This window comes from Bufo gargarizans, chromosome 4 (assembly GCF_014858855.1).
Source record: "Bufo gargarizans isolate SCDJY-AF-19 chromosome 4, ASM1485885v1, whole genome shotgun sequence".
In the NCBI taxonomy this organism is placed as follows: domain Eukaryota; kingdom Metazoa; phylum Chordata; class Amphibia; order Anura; family Bufonidae; genus Bufo; species Bufo gargarizans.
In genome coordinates, this window is record NC_058083.1 from 22,531,321 (window position 1) to 22,551,350 (window position 20,030).

Here is a 20,030-nt window from a genome sequence, read left to right on the forward strand (position 1 = left end):
GAGGACTTTTAGACTGCGCTGTTCCATGCTGTATATTGTATTACAATGGGAGCCTCTAGGTAGCATATCCCATTGTATGCTTATGCATTGGGATGCGTTGCAGCCTTCCCTCCAAGGTATCTGTCAGGAGGTTTTACTGGTGTGTATGTCAAGTGAACTGAACATTATACTAATATCTAGACTAAGCTTACTGTAATAATTGTGTCATTTGCTTCATATTATTTTAATACAATGTATTTTCTGTCCTACAGCTCCAGCTTATTACTTCCTGCAACTACTCTGGTACAGGTATGTGATCCTCCTTTACTATAAAGTGATGCAGCATTTACTATTGTGATATACAGAAGGAGAAAATCATGGCATACGGCTGAGACCTGAGAGGGCAGGTCCCTCTATCCCCCCACTGATCTGATATTGATGACCTATCCTGAGGATAGGTCATCAGTATAAAAAAAAAAGCAAAAAAAAAAACAGACAACCTTTTTATAGAGGGCCTGTCCCCATGAAATGCAGTGCAATCTGCAGGCAGCACGTTTTAGAGCAGGAGGAGCTGAGCAGACTGATGCATATTTTTATGGAAGACGATTCAGTATAACTAAATTTATACTAATTTATACATGTATATCTCTTTCTGACTTCATTTGTACATGGGGAGGTGTTATCAATAATCGATAGCATTCTCTGTGTAAGTGTATATACAGACATAGCTGACAGTCACTGATAGCTGTACACGGGAGAGGTGTTATCAGTGACTGATAGCATTCTCTGTGTAACTGTGTGTACAGACATAGCTGTCAGTCACTGATAGCTGTACACGGTGAAGGTGTTATCAGTGATTGATAGCATTCTCTGTGTAAGTGTGTATACAGAGATCGCTATCCGTCACTGATAGTTGTACACAGGGGAGCTGTTATCAGTCATTGATAGCATTCTCTGTGTAAGTGTGTATACAGACATAGCTGTCAGTCACTGATAGTTGTACATGGGGAAGGTGTTATCAGTGATTGATAGCATTCTCTGTGTAAGTGTGTATACAGACATAGCTGTCAGTCACTGATTGCTGTACACGGGAAGGTGTTATCAGTGATTGATAGCATTTGCTGTGTAAGTGTGTATATATAGACAGCTGTCAGTCACTGATAGCTGTACACGGTGGAGGTGTTATCAGTGATTGATAGCATTCTCTGTGTAAGTGTATATACAGACATAGCTGTCAGTCACTGATAGCTGTACACAGGGAGGTGATTGATAGTATTCTCTGTGTAAATGTGTATACACTGATAGTGTATACACTGTAGTGTTAGCGATTATTAAAAAATAGATTTATTTTTAATTTAAAAAAATAAATAAAACTTTATTAAACGTTTACTGTTTATTAGTCCTACAAGTGCTGTTTAGTGTCGTGTCAGTGGAAATCTTACAGGAAGTGTATTAGGCTGTGCCTCCCGCATATCAAGCACAGCGCCATACACTGTATAGTGGCTGGGTCTAGGCTGCAATACCAAACCCAATCACTTGAATGGGACTGAGCTGCACCTAAGCCATGTGACCAATGATCATGGCATCACTGGCCTAAGAAGAGGCCTCAGAGCTCACCTTCAAGGTAGGTCATCAATTGTTTGCTCCCAGAAAACCCTTTTCAGAAAGTTGATGAAAAGCAAGAAAGGCTATGAAATAAAAAAATTATCATCATTAATGCCTTGCACATCGTTAACATGGCCGCTGCCGACAGTCTCTGGCCTCAGCAGTATCCCCATTACACTCTTCTTTATGTATTCTTTTACGTTTGTACTTCTGCATTTTTACTGTGGATCATATTACACTTACCAATAACTAAACACGTAATGAAGCAGCTGTGCGCTTCCATGAATGTGACCACGGATCAGCGCGGCAATTGAGAGCTGGAAGACACGTTTATGGACTGCTATGCGTTACTGCGCCCATTCTGACTTATACACCCTCTGCAAGCACGCTCTAGAAGTGTCTGCCGAATCTGTCTCAGTAATAATTGATACGAAACGGCCGAGTCTACGCCTTTACGAGATAAACACTAAGTGTAATATAAAAGCTATTTAAAAAACAATTGCAGCATTGAAATATTAAAATGTCCTTGTTGTAAATGTTTTTACTGCCCTATTATCTATGAGCACAAAACTCTCAATCTCGGCATAAAGATGTCAGTCGGATTCATCGCCTCTGTTATGGCGCCATCAATGAGGTGTCCCGGGCAGAACGGTGAAAGCTTTCAGCCTCAGGTTAAACAGCTAGCATTCAGTACATCCTCTCCCTGCCTTCTACAAGTGAACGTTTCCATGTAAAAAGAATGACATTGTTTTTGCAATGCACAAAATTTAGACTTTTTGCAGTTTTTGCCATATTTTTTTGGTGCCCCCCCCCCCCCCCCCCCCCACACACACTTGACTACACACATGAGCTTTTCAAGTTTATTTTCTTCACCTGTAGTGCGTTTTTGGTGCATGGCGTACTTTTTAAAGAGAATGTGTCATCAGAAAATGACCAGTTGTTTAACCCCTTAAGGACCGGGCTAATTTTCACCTTAAGAACCAGGCCATTTTTTGCAAATCTGACCAGTGTCACTTTATGTTTGAATAACTTTAAAACGCTTTTATATATCCAGGCCATTCTGAGATTATTTTTTCGTCACATATTGTACTTTATGACACTGGTAAAATGGAGTCAAAAAAATCATTTTTATTTATTAAAAAAATACCAAATTTACCAAATATTTGGAAAAATTTCCAAGTTTCAATTTTTCTACTTCTATAATACATAGTAATACCTCCAAAAATAGTTTTTCATTTACATTCCCCATATGTCTACTTCATGTTTGGATCATTTTGGGAATGCCATTTTATTTTTTGGGGACATTACAAGGCTTAGGGTACTTTCACACTAGCGTTTTTCTTTTCCGGCATAGAGTTCCGTCACAAGGGCTCTATACCGGAAAAGAACTGATCAGGCATATCCCCATGCATTCTGAATGGAGAGCAATCCGTTCAGTTTGCATCAGGTTGTCTTCAGTTCAGTCATTTTGACTGATCAGGCAAAAGAGAAAACAGCAGCATGCTACGGTTTTCTCTCCGGCGAAAAAAACTGAAGACTTGCCTGAACGCTGGATCCGGCATTTTTTCCCATAGGAATGTATTAGCGCCAGATCCGGCATTCAGAATGCCGGATCCGTCGTTCCGGCATGCGCATGCGCAGATCGGAAAAAATGTACAAGACGGATCCGTCGGTCCGCATGACAAGCGGAGAGACGGATCCGTCCTTGCAATGCATTTGCGGTCCGGAGGTGGCCGGTTTATTCCTCTTCGACGTGCCGGCACGTCATCTCGCGAGACGAGAGATTTCCTGTGAACGGCAGGTAAACGAGTACATCTACAGCCTGCCAGGGGCGATCATTCGCTGGCAGGCTGTATGTGCGTTTTTTGTTTTTTTTTTAACCCTTGAAAGATATATCAGACGCTGTTTTGCTAACAGCGTCTGATATACCTGCTAGCTGGTCCTCTGGTGGTTCCTTTTGCTTGGATCGACCACCAGAGGACACAGGTAGGTCAGTACAGTCCCACCAAACACCACTACACCCCCCCTGTCACTTATTAACCCCTGATCACCCCATATAGACTCCCTGATCACCCTCCTGTCATTGATCACCCCCCTGTAAGGCTCCATTCAGACGTCTGTATGTGTTTTGCGGATCCACGGATCTGCAAAACATGGACACCGGCAATGTGTGTTCAGTCCGCCCCACCTCAGTGACAGAATTTTTTTTTTTTCCTCATCACTGCAAAAAACACTGTAAAATCGCTGCGGCGCTATAAAAAGATCACTTTTGAGGGGCATTGTGAGTTCATAGAATAATTTTTTTTTTTTTTTTGGCACAAGTTAGCGGAAATTGTTTTTTTTTTTTTTTTTTTTTTTTTTTTTCTTACAAAGTCTCATATTCCACTAACTTGTGACAAAAAATAAAATCTCACATTAACTCACCATACCCCTCACGGAACCCAAATGCGTAACATTTTTTGGACATTTATATTCCAGACTTCTTCTCACGCTTTAGGGCCCCTAAAATGCCAGGGCAGTATAAATACCCCACAAGTGACCCCATTTTGGAAAGAAGACACCCCAAGGTATTCGCTGAGGGCATGGCGACTTCCTAGAATATATATATTTTTTGGCACAAGTTAGGAAAAAATTATTATTTTTTAAATTTTTTTTTTCTCTTACAAAATCTTTTTCCGCTAACTTGTGCCCAAAAAATAAATATTCTAGGAACTCGCCTGCCCCTCATGGAATACCTTGGGGTGTCTTCTTTCCAAAATGGGGTCACATGTGGGGTATTTATACTGCCCTGGCATTTTAGGGGCCCTAAGCGTGAGAAGAAGTCTGGAATCCAAATGCCTAAAAATGCCCTCCTAAAAGGTACTCGTTGGAATTTGGGCCCCTTTGCGGATCTTGGCTGCAAAAAAGTGTCACACGTGTGGTATCGCCGTACTCGGGAGAAGTAGGGCAATGTGTTTTCGGGTGTATTTTTACATATACCAATGCTGGGTGAGATAAATATCTCTGTTAGATGACAACTTTGTATAAAAAAATGGGAAAAGTTGTCTTTTAGAGAGATATTTCTCTCACCCAGCATAGGTGTAAAAATACACCCCAAAACACATTGCCCTACTTCTTCTGAGTACGGCGATACCACATGTGTGACACTTTTTTGCAGCCAAGATGCGGGGGGCAGAATATGGAGACACTAAAACATATATTTTTATTTATTTTTTTAATTTAAAAAATGAAATCATCGTGTAAAACTTACATAAATAAAAAAAAGTATACATATTGGGTATCGCAGCGTCCGTAATAACTTGCTCTATAAAAATATCACATGACCTAACCCCTCAGGTGAATACCGTAAAAAAATAAAAATAAAAACGGTGTAAAAAAAGCCATTTTTTTGTCACCTTACATCACAAAAAGTGTAATAGTAAGCGATCAAAAAGTCACACGCACCCCAAAATAGTGCCAATAAAACAATCCCATCCTGCAAAAATCATACCCTACCCAAGGTAATCGCCCCAAAAACTGAAAAAATTATGGCTCTCAGACTATGGAAACACTAAAACATGATTTTATTTGCTTCAAAAATGAAATCATTGTGTAAAACTTACATAAATAAAAAAAAGTATACATATTGGGTATCGTTGCATCCGTGACAACCTGGTCTATAAAAATATCACATGATCTAACCCGTCAGATGAATGTTGTAAATAACAAAAAATAAAAACGGTGCCAAAACAGCTATTTCTTGTTACCTTGCCTCACAAAAAGTGTAATATAGAGCAACCAAAAATCATATGTACCCTAAACTAGTACCAACAATTATACGCACAATTAACCCCTCAGGTGCGGCACCTGAGGGGTTAATTGTGCGTATCACATCCCCCTGTAAGAGATCGGGTGCTGCCAGGCAGCAGGGGGCAGTCATGTACACAGTTCTCAGTATATTCTAACTTGAAGCGTCCCCATCACTATGGGAACGCCTCTGTGTTAGAATATACTGTCGGATCTGAGTTTTCACTAAGTGAAAACTCAGCTCTGAAAAAGCTTTATGAAAGTAGCCTACTGACGCGGATGACAATCTTGTGTGCATCCGTGTTTTTTCACGGACCCATTGACTTGAATGGGTCCGCGAACCGTTGTCCGTCAAAAAAATAGGACAGGTCTTATTTTTTTGACGGACAGGAAACACTGATCACGGGTGCGGATGAACAACGGTGCATTTTCTGAGTTTTCAATGGACCCATTGAAAGTCAATGGGTCTGCAGAAAAACACGGAAAACGGAACAACGGACACGGATGCACACAACGGTCGTGTGCATGAGGCCTAAAGCAGGCATCCTCAAACTGTGGCCCTCCAGCTGTTGAAAAACTACAACTCCCAGCATGCCTGAAAAGCCTACAGGTATCAGCCTACAGCAGGGCATTGTGGGAGTTGTCGTTTTTCAACAGCTGGAGGGCCGCAGGTTGAGGATGCCTGCTCTAACAGTGGGTTCACACCTGAGCGTTCGCGATGGAGCGCTCTGTATGTGCGATTGTACTCGCGCATACAGAGACAAGTGAACGCCCATTGTCGCGCGTTCCCGAAAATCTATGTATGGGAACGCGCGACAAAACGCCCCAAAGAAGCTCAAGAACTTTTTTGAGCGTAGGGCGTTTTTCAGCGCGTTCAAACGCGCTGTAAAACTCTCAAGTGTGAACCAGGGCCATAGGGAAGCATTGGTTTTCATGTGTTGAGCGTTTTACAGCAGGTGTGAACCCAGCCAAGGCTGGGTTCACACTTGAGCGTTGTGCAAACGCGCGTTTTAGACGCGCGTTTTTGACGCGCATTTTTATGCGCGTTTTTGTAATAGTAAACGCGCGTTTGACGCGCGTTTGTGTGATTCACTACAGTGTCCTATGGCCACAAACGCCCCAAAAGTCGCTCATGTACTTTTTGGAGCGTCGGGCGTTTTACAGCGCGATCGTACGCGCTGTAAAACGCCCAAGTGTGAACCATTCCCATAGGGAATCATTGGTTTCTCCTTGTTGAGCGTTTTACAGCGCGTAGGAACGCGCTGTAAAACGCTCAGGTGTGAACCCAGCCTAAAGGAACAACATTTAGCAAAGAAGGCAGTAGAAAAAATGGCCCAAGGGTGATTGAAAAGGGTTTAGGCGGAAACCCTTCTGTCCGGTGTGGGGGGCCTGGTGTGATCCTTGCTATGGGACCACTGATGCTAACAGATCCCCTTTAACATATTGTATTTCGGGTCTAGTGGCCAGTGTGAAAATTGCAGGATTATATACAATGTTTTAATATAGATGTGACATGGAAATAAAAAATAAAAAAAAAAGTTTAATGTAAAAATGTGATTTAAACACTAGGTCATTTTCTGCTGATGTATTCTCTGTGTGGTCTGGCTATAATTTTTTTTTTATGTTTTCCCATAAGCTTGCCTATAGAGGAAAAAGTATAACAACAAGAGAGGTTTGATAGACAGGCACTCAAGCTACTGGAATTTAAAGTAGTGTGATGCGGACAATCGTGGATGTGTTAAAATGTGTAAAATATACACCTTTATTTTATATCACAATGGAGAAGAATAAGAAAATAAGAGAATAAAAAAAAAGTAGCATATAAAATAATATATGAAAAATTTGAAAAATGTAAAAACAAAAAGGGACGATGGATAATTATGGTGTCGACAAAGATAAAGATAAAAAGTATAAAATATAATAGTCAGTACTGAGATGATACAAAGTGTCTTTAGTTTATCCAAAAACGTGGGATCTCCCCTTATAATACTGAAGACCATCTCTGATTGTCCAAAGGGGGAGTATCCGTTAGTACGGGATTCACTTTTATGGTTGGAAAAGCCAGAGGGGAATTGAGGGAAAAAATAAGCCCCTTCAGAATAATCCCTCCAAATTACACCTTTAAGGTCATACAGTCTTCTTATTGATTAAATGCTGAGCTTTACAATGGAGTTGATTAGGTGAGGGGGGGTGGCCCCTTTAGGGCTGTCGGCCCCTTAAAGTGTTCAGGGGGATACAACCCCTGTATCTGTTGATTACGATCAAATGGCGGGGGTGTTAAGGTAAGGGGCATAAGCTACCTTAGTGTGGCGTCCCACACTGTAGCGGTGTTGTGCCTTAATACCTTCAAATCCCCCGCAGTCTGTCCTCTGTGATTCTGTGCTGCTGCTTGGCGGCTGCTCCTGAGCGGCTCGTTGGCAGCGCGCGCGTCTCCTCTCTCCGGCGTTCCACGTGGTGGTGACGTCAGCGGATGTGATGGTTTTTCGCGGTCAGCCGAGGGATGCGATCAGGTGGTGATGTAGTCGCTGGTATCCGCTTTCACAGTATCGGGATTCCCTGTGGCTGGATCCTTGTGTGTGTTCATCCAATCTTAGTCCAGGATATGCAGGGTTTCTTGGGTACTATACGTGTTTCGGGGAGTGTCCTTCACCTTCATCAGTGGTACCTGCATGTTCCTAATTCCGGCTTTATATACCGTCTGGCTGAGTACAATTATCCAATCAATTGGATTAATCAATAAAGGTTATACTGAGGTAAATGGGATATTATAAACCCATCTGTTTGAGTGTAGTTGACTAGTTATTTTCAATTAATCAATAAAGGTTATAGAAAGAGGAGAATGAAATGTTGTAAACAATAGGTTGGAATCCATTCTAGGTGTCAATTGTTGTGGTGATTATTCATTAGAGATAATTAGTTGTTTTATAAGTTTGTTGAAAAATAGAGACCTGTGGAAGTGAAAAGCATCATTTGAAAGTAAAATAATACCAGTAGACGAATGTAATGGGGAGAGAGAATTCTATAATTGGTCTCCGTGAATATAGTGATACATATATAGTGGGTGATTTAATAAGAGTGGTGTTGTTAGTGGGTGTTTTATATAATATACAGTTCTTTGTATTGAATCTGGCTGAGGGTAGTAGTACTACGGTAGTGAAAGGTCTATTATGGTCATTTTAAATGTATTTCTTGTTCACAATATATTGGTATGGTTTAGAGGAAAAAGCACACAATAAAAATGTGTGAACAAAAAAACACTTCACATAAAAAAAAAGCATGCATTTTTCATGGCTTTTTTTTTACCTGCCTCAAAAAATGCCAAACCATAGATCTGACTTTGGCTATTTTAAGTGTCATAGAAAGGAAAGGAGAGATTCTCCTCGAGACCCTGTTCTTCAGATAGGAGCAGGTCCTGATTATATGCCATAAATGCCCATATGGGACAACCCCTTTAAGGTAAGTGGGATTTCCTGAGAAGAGGTGTAATTAGTGCATGAATTTGAGTTTATTCTTCCTTTTGATTTTTCGAAAGCCAAAACTCTTTTGTATCTTAGAAAGGGACTGTCATTTTTTACTTCTGCCTTTTTGTTCAATCCTTGGTAATGATAAAAAAAACACAAAAATTTCCTCAAACTATGTTTTTTCCCCCCTAAGCAGCTACTGTGTTTTTTGCCCTTTTTTGTACATAGTTATGAAACTCTCTTCTAATGTATTTTCTTCTCTCTTCTCGCAGCCCGGCGAAATTTAGTCTTCCCTCTGGCCTCGTCCGTCTGGTCAGCAAGCAAATCAACTGGCAGCTGGTGCTGACGAGGTAATGACTGACCCGGACTCTGTCACGCGTCGCAGATGAAGCGCGCTGCAGCCACGTCCATGTTGAGGCCAGGGACCACGAATGCTTGCGGCTTTCTAATGAAAACTCCTAGCTATTTGTTAGTGGCCACATGTTTTTTTTAGGCAAAGCGTATGGCCATTAACAAAGAGCACTACTTCCAGTAGCATTCTGCGCTGACCTGCTCCTACCAAACATGTGGCAGCCGCATTTTGCGGAACGGAATTGCGGACCCATTCATTTCTATGGGGCCACACGATGTGCTGTCTGGATCCGGAAATGCGGACCGCACTTCCGGGTCCACAATTCCAGTTATCGAAAAAAATAGAACATGTGCTATTCTTGTCCGCAATTGCGATCAAGATTAATCATTTTCTATTATAGTGCTGGTGAAGTGCGGTCCGCAAAATGCGAAACGCACATTGGCAGTGTCCATGTTTTGTGGATCTGCAAAACACATACGAATGTGTGAATGGACCCTATTATGCTGGTGTAGGGGGCTGCAGCAGTCTTGTGCCATATTCCGGCACATCGCTGCTGCTTGCTAATGAACAGGAGTAGCAGGGCCAGATCAGCACCTCGGAGAGCAGCACTGGAGAAAGGGGGGAGTATAAGGTGATTTTATTTTTAGCACTTTTAGGATTTGTTACAGATTTTTATTTATTTCAGACAACCCCTTTAAAGAAGTAATTTAGGATTTATTTTCTTATGTCTGCCTGTATAGTGCAGAATAGTCCATTATTAAAGTAGCACCCCCTCAAAAATTTGTATTCTCTGACCTTTTAGAAGGGTACATGATGTAAACGGTAGTAAAGATAATTTTCTTACCGGTAACTGTATTTGGGAGTTATAACCTCCCTTCTGATCCTCATCTGTGTCATGTGACCAACATTGTGATCTCAGGACAGGGAGTCAGTTACTTCTCTATTCATTCCTATGAGACTGACATTGAGGCTCCCATAGGAATACATAGAGAAACTGACTTCCTGTCCACACACAAGATGCTGTGTTATTTGGAGAGTAAGAGTGCTGGTCACATGACACAGCTGAGGATCAGAAGGGAGGGGATAACTCACAAATACAGTCTCTGGTAACAAAATTACCTTCTCTACAGTTTAGCATCATGCATCCGGTCAGAGAATACAATTTTTTGTGGCAGTTCTTTAAAGAAGAAGATGGAGGCTGTTTTGTATACATGTTGTATTTGATGTGTAATTTGTGAATAGTCAGCCATCTTGATTCTTTCTCTTCTCAGATATGATTTTCCTAATGAATCCTACGTTTCCTACCATGCCTGGCTTTGCAGAGACAGAGAGGGCCAGAGTCTCAGCACACTGTACTGCTCTGTGTAATGGTAGCCTTGACAGATCAGTGACACAGAACTGCTGTCCGCTGCCACTGCAGAGTCTCCATGTTCTCCTATGTGATGCAGTTTCAGCCCGTCATCTCTCTACTCTGTGAGCTCTTACATGCAGGAGGCAAGGAGACCAGTGTGAAACTACTTCTCATAGAATACAGGAATATGCCTATCAAGGGGAGGGGCCTGAGAGCTGTCAGGAGGGATCTGGTGATGATGTCATCCTGTAGTTCACAGGAAGTCGGTCACAAGGGAGAGACCGGGTTCCTGTTTAGTAACATAATACATAAGGCTGAAAAAAGACATATGTCCGTCCAGTTCGGCCTGTCATCCTGAAAGTTGATCCAGAGGAAGGCAAAAAAAAAACCTGTGAGGTAGAAGCCATTAAAACAAGGAATCAGACTTGAGAATAGAAAAGGTTCCAAATGAAGGGATACAGCTGAGTTAGGGTGCAACAAATTACACTGCTAGAATAATGGTGGTGAGTTATCATTATATGTAAAATAAATAAAAACCCCGGAGTGCTTCTTTAATCGATCAATGAGCATCCTAAATAGGGGGCGTTCAATATCTATAGTGGAGAGTGATTGCAAAGAGCGCTGCTTGCTATGGAGGACCCAGAATGTCAACACATTAGACAGTTAACCCATTGATTTCAGTGAGAGCTATGTAATGCTTTATTTCCCCTGTGGTGGCGCTGCAGGGAGAGTGACACTTGCTGTATGGTTACCCCTACTGATCGCTGTTGTGTACAGGACATGTGATCTGTGTAACATATTTCATGGGGGGGGGGGCTGTGCATTTGTGGTTAAAATTTTGGTTTACGGCATTGTCGTGTAGACCAGTGTTTCCCAACCAGTGTGCCTCCAGCTGTTGCAAAACTACAACTCCCAGCATGCCCGCAAAGGCTGTCCAGGCATGCTGGGAGTTGTAGTTTTGCAACAGCTGGCGGCACACTGGTTGGGAAACACTGGTGTAGACCATTGAGAATCGGTGAAGCATTTCAAAGCCGCCTCCAATTTTTGAGATCCTGCTGATGATTTGTGTACTGGAATTTAGTGGGTGAGGAGATTCATGAGTAATGTCAGAGCGATGACTGAGCAGACGACGGAATGCATTTCTGTAATTGCAGTGTGTCATAACTCTTAATAGCACCATAATCATCTCGTTTTTCTCACAGTAACGGCAAGCTTTTGGCAGCAGTCCAGGACCAGTGCATTGAAATTAGGTGAGATCCTGTGTTTGAATACCATGAGATTTATTGATGGGCACTTAAACCCTTTACACGTTGCTGACCACATGGTATAGAGTGTCAGGGATTCCTTAATAAGGCTGCAGAAGAAATGGTTCATTTTCTGCAATGGTTACTCAATTTGTTGCCCATACACGTAGTAGTTGGTGCCACGTGGAGGAGAACCACACGCGGTTTACATTATTTGGTCACATGACCTTTGTGCAGCTCAGTCTCATTCAAATGAATGGACCTGGGCTGCAATACCAAGGACAGCCACTGGTTGATTTGGGACAGTGATTCCCTTTTCTTTTGCAGCCATTAATGGGGTTCCACTATTTATGAATGTATTTTGCCCTAACAGATACAGTATCTCCGTTACATCACTTTCTCGCTCGTATCATTGGGGGACACAGGACCTTGGGTATAGCTGCTGCTACTGCTGCTAGGAGGCGACACTAGGCTATAAAGTATTAGCTCCTCGCTCCGGCTATATCCCCTCCAGCCTGGAGAAAGCATAGCAGTTTTTTGCTTCGTTTCATAGGAGGCAGACCTCCCTGCTCTGCTGGGTCAATTCTGCAATTTTTTATTTTTTATGTTTATTTAGTTTCCTTTTCAGCCAGGGGGAACAGGGCTGCCTGGCCTGCCTGTTCTACCGGTGACCATGGCCTGGGTCGGCTTCCCTCCGAGTCTAGCTCCCCCCCAAGAAGAAAAAGAGTACCAGGGCAGCCTTGCTCTGCTGCTTCCCGCCAGCCAAGGGGGTCACCTGGATCGGGTCCTCCCTCCTTGCCAGCTTTCTGCCACTTTGGTGTCAGCAGCTGAAGAGGTGACCCTGCTGGACCCACCGGGGGAGGGTGAACAAAAGAGGAAGAAGATGGGGTGAGTAGGCCGGATTGGGTGAGTATTCCCGCCTATTCCCCACTGCCCACTCCCCTCCTTCCCTTTTTCCCTCCCTGGGGCCCAAATGTCCTCCTCCCTTGGGTGGCCCTGGCTCAGGGGGTTTTGGAGTGGCATCCCCTTCTGGCGGCCGCCCGCAAGTGTCGTTCCGGCCGCCCGTCCCTCTAATTTAGGCCCCAGTCCCTATTTGGGCCTACCCAGTCCCCTCGTGCCTCGGCCTCTTTTTCCTCTGGCTGGTCTCCAGTGTGTGCCCTCTCTCCTGGGCAGTCCCCGCTCCTCCCGTCTCGCCTTTAGTATTCGGCCAGCCGGAAGTGCTTCGTGGCTGGCCGCCGCAACTAATTTAGCCCCCAGCTTCTTTTGCGGCCTACCCCGGTTTGGCAGCCATCCCAGCCCCCGCGTGTCTTTGGCTCGTTTCCTCCTTCTCTGGTGGTGTCTCCTGTGTGCGCCCTTTCTTCCGGGCAGCCTCCGCTCCCCCCCATTCCGCTTCTGGTTTTCGACGACCGGAAGTACATCGCGGCCTGTCTTGGGGCCTACTAGGCCTCATTTTCTCTGGACCCGCCCCCTATGCTTGCGGGACGGGACCCTTGGCCACCGGATGCTCTTGGAGGGCAGGGTTGCCTCTTTTTCCCTCGCTGGCCATGGGAGAAGCTGGCATTCCTCTCTCTCTTCACCTTGGTCGACAGGAAGATTCATATGGGGACATCAGGATCTGGTTCCACCTGCAGCTTTTCTCGTCGGACAACCCTATATCCCTCCAGCCCTGGGGCCAGCTCTTAGAGCCATGTCCGAACCCACGTCTGAAGCCTGCCCTCCACCAGCCCCCACCCACTATGCTTGCACAAAATGCGAGCTCAAGTTTCCTTGCGGCTCGTCAGACTCCCTGTGTACCGCATGGCGTGCGCCCAGATTGGCCCTAGCCATCCCTTCCGAGCAGCTGCACTGTCCCGCGCCCTGTCCCTGGCAGTAGAGGACCTATAAAAAGTTTTCTAATCCACCCTTTCTCTCATGGGTCGATTGGTTGACCAGTCCTCACCTGCGCATCCCGCAACTTCCTCGGGCGACCAACCTAGGGGCAGACCTTCTCACAAGCGGCCCAGAATAGGACACTTTTCCTCTTCTGACGCCTCAGTGTCTCCACCTCCTCCGAGTCCACACTCAGACGTGTCCTCCCTCCCAGACGAGACACTGTCCGAAGGGGGAAGTACTTGATTTAGACTCTGATCTTGATCAGGAACAATTTTCTAAGATTGCTTCCATGGTAGATAGCCTGGTCGTGGCTGTCCGCGACACCTTTCAGGTTCAGGACGACTCTCCTTTGTCTAGCCGCCAGGGAGTTTAGTTTCTCCGCTTCAGAAAGGCCCCTAAGGTCTTTCCCTTGCATAACGATTTTTCGGTTGTCATTGCCAAGCCATGGGACCATCCAGATCGTTGTTTCAGCACTTCTAAGCGCCTCGATCTGTTATACCCCTTTCCGCTTGAGGAGCAGTTCACAGGTTTTATGCTAGACATCAAGTTGCGGAACCAGTTTGTCAGGGGCTAGCACTTCAGGATGGAGTCTCTCCGCTCCGTGGTTGCCTCTCTGGAACGGGATGAGTTCCTTTCCTCGGTGGACATTCAGGATGCGTACCTTCACATTCCCATTGCTCCCACACACCAGCGTTTTCTTCGCTTTGTGGTGGAGTCTCACCACTATCAGTTTGTGGCTCTACCTATCAGCCTAGCAACAGCACCGCGAGTGTTTATGAAGGTGCTTGCTTACAGATCGTTGTTTCAGCCGGTCCGGATCCAGTCGGACAATGCCACAGTGGTGGCGTACATAAACCAACAGGGGGGAACACGCAGTCGAGCGGTGGTGGCGGAGTCGGCCAAAATTCTAAAGTAGGCCGGGGGAAAATGTACCAGCGGTATCGGCAGTCTACATTCCAGGAGTGGAGAATTGGATGGCGGACTTCCTCAGCTGGAAGACCGTGGACCCGGGTAAGTGGTCTCTACACACAGAGGTCTTCGACTCCATCTGTCTCCGTTGGAGCCATCTGGATGTGGATCTGCTGGCATCCAGGATCAACCACAAGATTCCCACCTTCATCTCGCGGACAAGAGATCCTCGGGCATGCGCAGTAGATGCACTGGTGGCCCCATGGGATGTTTTTTTTCTTCCTGTACGTCTTCCCCCTTCTCCCTCTCCTACCCTGGGTCCTTCGCAGGATAAAGAGGGAGGGCATCCAGACGATTCTCATCGTCCCGGATTGGCCGTGCCGAGCCTGGTACATCCATCTCATCCTTCTAGGAGACGCTCCATGGCCTGCTTCCGCTCAGGGACCACCTTCTCTCTCTGGGACCCGTCTTCCGCCAGCATTTAGAGTCGCTACATTTGATGGCGTAGCTATTGAAACCGCCATTCTGAAGCGGCGGGGTTTCTCCGATGGAGTCGTTCGCAGCATGATTAAGGCCAGGAAGCCAACGTTGTCCAAGGTATATCACAGGACTTGGAAGTCTTTTCTGCGCTTCTGTGCGGACCGTCGCCTCCATCTGCTCCGTTTCTCTCCTTCCCACAATTTTCTCCTTTTTGCAAATGGGGCTGGATTTGGGTCTTGGTCTTAGTTCCCTAAAGGGGCAGGTGTCGGCGCTTGCGATCTTTTTCCAGTGACCTCTGGCGCAAAAGGCCTCGGTTAAGACCTTTCTCCAAGGGGTGGCTCACACTGTCCCTCCTTATTGCCCCCCTTTACTCTCTTGGAATTTGAACCTTGTGCTTGGTTCTCTACAATCAGCTCCCTTCGAGCCTCTTGACACGGTTTCTCTCCGCATTCTTTCCTGGAAAGTGGCCTTTCTGGTCGCGGTCACCTACATCAGGCGCGTGTCCGAATTGGCGGCACTCTCCTGTAGGGAGCCCTTTCTTATTCTGCACCAAGATAAGGTGTTGCTTCGCCTTGTGCCTTCCTTTCTTCCGAAGGTAGTCTCCGCCTTCCATCTCAACGAGGACATCGTTCTTCCCTCATTTTGTCCCTCGCCTTTGCATCCTAGGGAACGGGCCCTCCACCAGCTGAACGTGGTTTGTGCCCTACGGATTTATTTATCCGCTTCAGAGACGTTTCGGCGTACCGGCGCTCTGTTTGTTATTCCTAATGGTCCTCGCAAGGGTTTGGCAGCCTCCAAAGGAACAATTGGCAGGTGGATCCACTTGGCCATTCCCGAGACGTATCGCTCCCGGGGCAAGGCTCCGCCCCTCCGTATCATGGCTCAGTTGACAGGGATGTGGGCGCTTCTTGGGCTCTTTTCCACCAGGCTTCCGCTTTGCAGCTGTGTAAGGCGGCAACCTAGTCTTAGTTGCACAAGTTTGCCAAGTTCTACCAGGTGCATACCTTTGCTTCGGCAGATGCCGCTCTGTGTCGCAAGGTCTGGCGGGCTGCGGTATGTTAGACCCCCGCGACTGTGTCGTCCATGGGTGTGTGGTTTCTTCCCTTCCCGTGAACTGCTTTGGAACATCCCACGGTCCTGTGTCCCCCAATGATACGAGCGAGAAAACGAGATTTTTGTGGACTCACCTGTAAAATCTCTTTCTCGCTGAGTTCATTGGGGGGACACAGCTCCCACCCGTTGTTTTTGTTTCTAATTTTGCCGCAGTCGACGGCAGTTGATTAACTGGTAGGGTCCTCAGTTTTGGGTTTGGATCCACTGGTTATTGTTATGTTATGTTATTTCATTTCTGATTTCTTTTCCTCCTACTGCTTGTGCGCAAACTAATATGCTCTCTCCAGGCTGGAGGGGATATAGCCGGCGGGAGGAGCTAACACTTTTTAGCCTAGTGTCGCCTCCTAGCGGCAGTAGCAGCTATACCCACGGTCATGTGTCCCCCAATGAACTCAGCGAGAAAGAGATTTTACAGGTGAGTCCACAAAAATCTTGTTTTCCCCAAATATCACTGTTTGTCAAGAGTGGCTTATTCTAAAGTTATCAGCCTCCCATTGCACCCTGTGGCAAATCCGTTTAAATTTTAAAGACTATGGACACCTTTGGGGGAATATTTATGATTGTATTTTAGTCATTTTGGGCTAAAAGTCTATTTTTGAATTGGTCATGATTAAAACTGATTAGCTGGTTTTGAGATACAGGGGTTAAAAAAAATCTGTCTGTTTACAAGGTGTCACTTCTCAGTTCTGCCGTATTCTTATCAGTTTGATAAGAATTTAGCAATAATGAATATTTATAAGGTCAGGAGATCAGACATACTGTAATTCACATTAGCTGTCAGCTGATGGGACTAAGAAGTGCTACTCTGCAAAAATTAATTAAAACCGCTGCATACTTGCTGCGGCTGAATTTCTGGTCGGTCCCCATTAAAGTGAATGGGGCCAGACGAACTTCCGGCAGCACCAGGCTGTTCCCCCGCCGGAAAAGTCTGCCGGAAAAGCTTACCGCCAGTGTGAAAGTACCCTTATGTAGGACGTAGGAAATGTCATTCGTAAGAGCAAGGGGGCGTGGTTAGTGTCACTTGATCTGCTAATGTCGGAACACATCTAACTGCCCTAAGTCTTGATGGGAGAGCAGTCACATGACAAACCAGGAAGTAGGATTCAAGCATGGGGGATAAGAGAAAACTTCAGATAAGGTAAATAAAAAAAATAAAAAAGTGGTCGTTTATGACACAACCCCTTTAAATGTCCCCCATTGTATTTTTCCCCCTTCTCGTTTCTGAGGCAGTACGACTGATTTGCATTAGGGCTGCAGATATAACATAAAAAATTTAACATTTTCTGCACAAGCTCCCTTATAAGATTGCTTTTCCCCCAGATTTTCTGGCAGGACTTCTAAGTTTAATTCGTCTGTTTCTTCATAACACTGGTGGCCACGTATCTTGGGTGTATGTGTGCAAAAATCCATCACACTGTTATAGTTCTCCAGATTTAATTTCCCTTTTGTATTCTGCTTCTTGCTCAATCCAGGTCTGCAAAGGATGATTTTGGCTCGGTTATAGGAAAATGTCAAGGTGAGTGATTGTTCAGTGCGCACTGCTGTTCTCAGTCTTCCCCTCTCTTTTATTGGTATGCATGCAGCCAAGGAAAATCCTCCCGTATAAAGGGACACTGCAAGAAAAACTGATTCAGTGGGGGACATTGGTAGCGTAAGAGAGTCACAAATGATGATCATTTTCTAAAGTGGCGAGAAAAAGGGCAGGGCTTAGCAGAAGAGCAGGTCCTACCACTCCCACCGGATTTACTGTATCTTGCGCCAGAAACTAAGGGGCACATTTATTAAGAGGGACGTTTTAGACACCGGTCTGAATAAAGGCTCTGTGTTGGCAGTGGATCTGCCGAAAGTTATGAAGAGGCGCAGACCTCTCCATAACTTTGGCGCATCCAGCAACAGTTCTAAATGTAAGACTGCTTCCGAGCTGTCTTACATTTAGACCTTTTTCTACGCCACGCCCACAATTGTAGACATGGCGTGAGCGGGGTGAAGTTGCAGATAGCAGTGCGCCACCATCGGTGCCTGAAATATGCCTAATTTAGGCATATTTCAGTATAGTAAATGACCCCCTAAGTTACCGCTAAAGTCTACACCAGCCCTTAGCTTGAGTTTCTGGTGCATGGACTGCAAGAGTTGGGACTAATTTATTAAACGTTTCTTAATAAATTAGGCGCATTTTACCCCAGCGCACATGGTATCAAGAACCATATTGACCATGGGGTTAATCCTTGTGTGGATTCACGGCAGTGCAAGCTGTAGCACCTCTGTGGCAGAAATCTGAGGGTCAGGCTCAGATGAGACCAAGGAAAGTGCACATCAAATTTTAATTCATTATGTGAACATAACCTCAGGGAGAAAATCTACATTGTGATGAAAACCGTTGCCACAAAAAATAAGCCTGAAATGGACTGGTTTTTGTGGCGGCCTCCCTGCCAAGAGCACAGCAGGTCTTGCATTGCAAAGGTTGAGAACCGCAGGTAGAACCCGCAGCAGGAATTGACACGCTGTGGACTGAACACCTGCATTGCAAGTCACTTTACCCTGCAAGTTTTCTCCACAGCGCGTGGATGACATTTCTAAAACTTCATCCACACCGCTTGTACTGTATATGCTGCCGATTTTCTGCATAAAATTCCACTGCGGAGAATCCACTGCATATATTTGCCACTTGTGAACTTGATCTTGGTCGGTCCCTTCACCCACGTAGAAGTGAAGGCAGTGGGACCTTTACGAGGCCAGTGGAAGACCCATGTTAGCTTTGCACATCACTTCATGCCACTGGATATTGATGCGTTTCAAGACCCAGGGGAACACTCCAACCACCATGAGGAGTAGTTTGTATGGATCGGAAGCGTGCATGCTGGATCATTTCACTGTGTGAGTTACAGAATTAGCAAATCCCCTATTCCAGGGATGCCCAACCTGTGGCCCTCCAGCTGTTGCAAATGTACAACTCCCAGCATGCCTGGACAGCCTACAGCTATTAGGGCATGCTGAGAGTTGTATTTTTGCAACAGCTTAAGGGCCGCAGGTTGAGCATCCCTGCCCTAATCCATGTAAACGATGGGGGTCCCATCAGTTTGATCCCCTCCAGTCTACCGAGTGGATAAATGAATTGTTTCTAGTTGTAATTACCTTTTAATGAAAATACTATTTTTTTTCTTTCCCAATACAGTTCCTAAAGACCCCAACCCTCAGTGGAGGCATGTGGCGTGGAGTCACGACTGCACCTTGGTGGCTTATGCCGAGAGCACCGGGACCGTTCGACTGTTTGATCTCATGGGGAGTGAACTGTTTGTCATCCCTCCGGTACATGAGTTATTACTTTTTAATCTTTTTCTTTATTTTTAACAAATATCTAAACTTTTTTCTTTCCCATACAGTAAGTTTACGACTTTTAATTGGTTTTAGCACAACACTTATTGGCATGGGTTAGACATCCACAAAGGAATTCATGATCAAGGGATCGTAACGGCGCAGTGCGCAGATCCATAGCGTCTGATCCCTGCCCGAGTACAATATGAGGCAAAGAGAGAATACAAAAGATGAAAGCAGGGCCGCTCCCTTTCAAGGCTCGGAACAGAGCTGAATGCAAGAACTCCGTCTTTTTATGTGGATTCTTTATCTTTTGCCTGAAGTTGGTCTGAAAGCATATGAAAGACGGAAAGGGCTGCATTTCGGGATATGCATAGGTGTACTCAATGAGGGACATTTATTAAACACTACAACATAATAGCATAAAAAAGGCGAAAATTATTGAGCACTCCATATGTGCGCCATAATTTGTGACTTTTTAGGCTTTTCAGCACTTTTTTGAAGTCCAGAGAAAAGAGTGCAGGCTTAGCGGGAGGGGTAAGGTTTCCCGCCACCTGCCGCCTTTA

The 20,030-nt window shown here is 45.2% G+C and overlaps 1 protein-coding gene across 1 annotated transcript in view; it reads left to right on the top strand.

The window, feature by feature from the left end:
- The window catches only part of NBAS (NBAS subunit of NRZ tethering complex), a 678,694-nt gene that overhangs the window by 10,883 nt on the left and 647,781 nt on the right, over window positions 1-20,030 (top strand). The window contains 5 exon segments of the mRNA XM_044291127.1: window positions 252-288; window positions 9,104-9,181; window positions 11,737-11,784; window positions 17,625-17,668; window positions 19,325-19,458. Coding sequence (XP_044147062.1) covers window positions 252-288; window positions 9,104-9,181; window positions 11,737-11,784; window positions 17,625-17,668; window positions 19,325-19,458 — 341 coding nt within the window.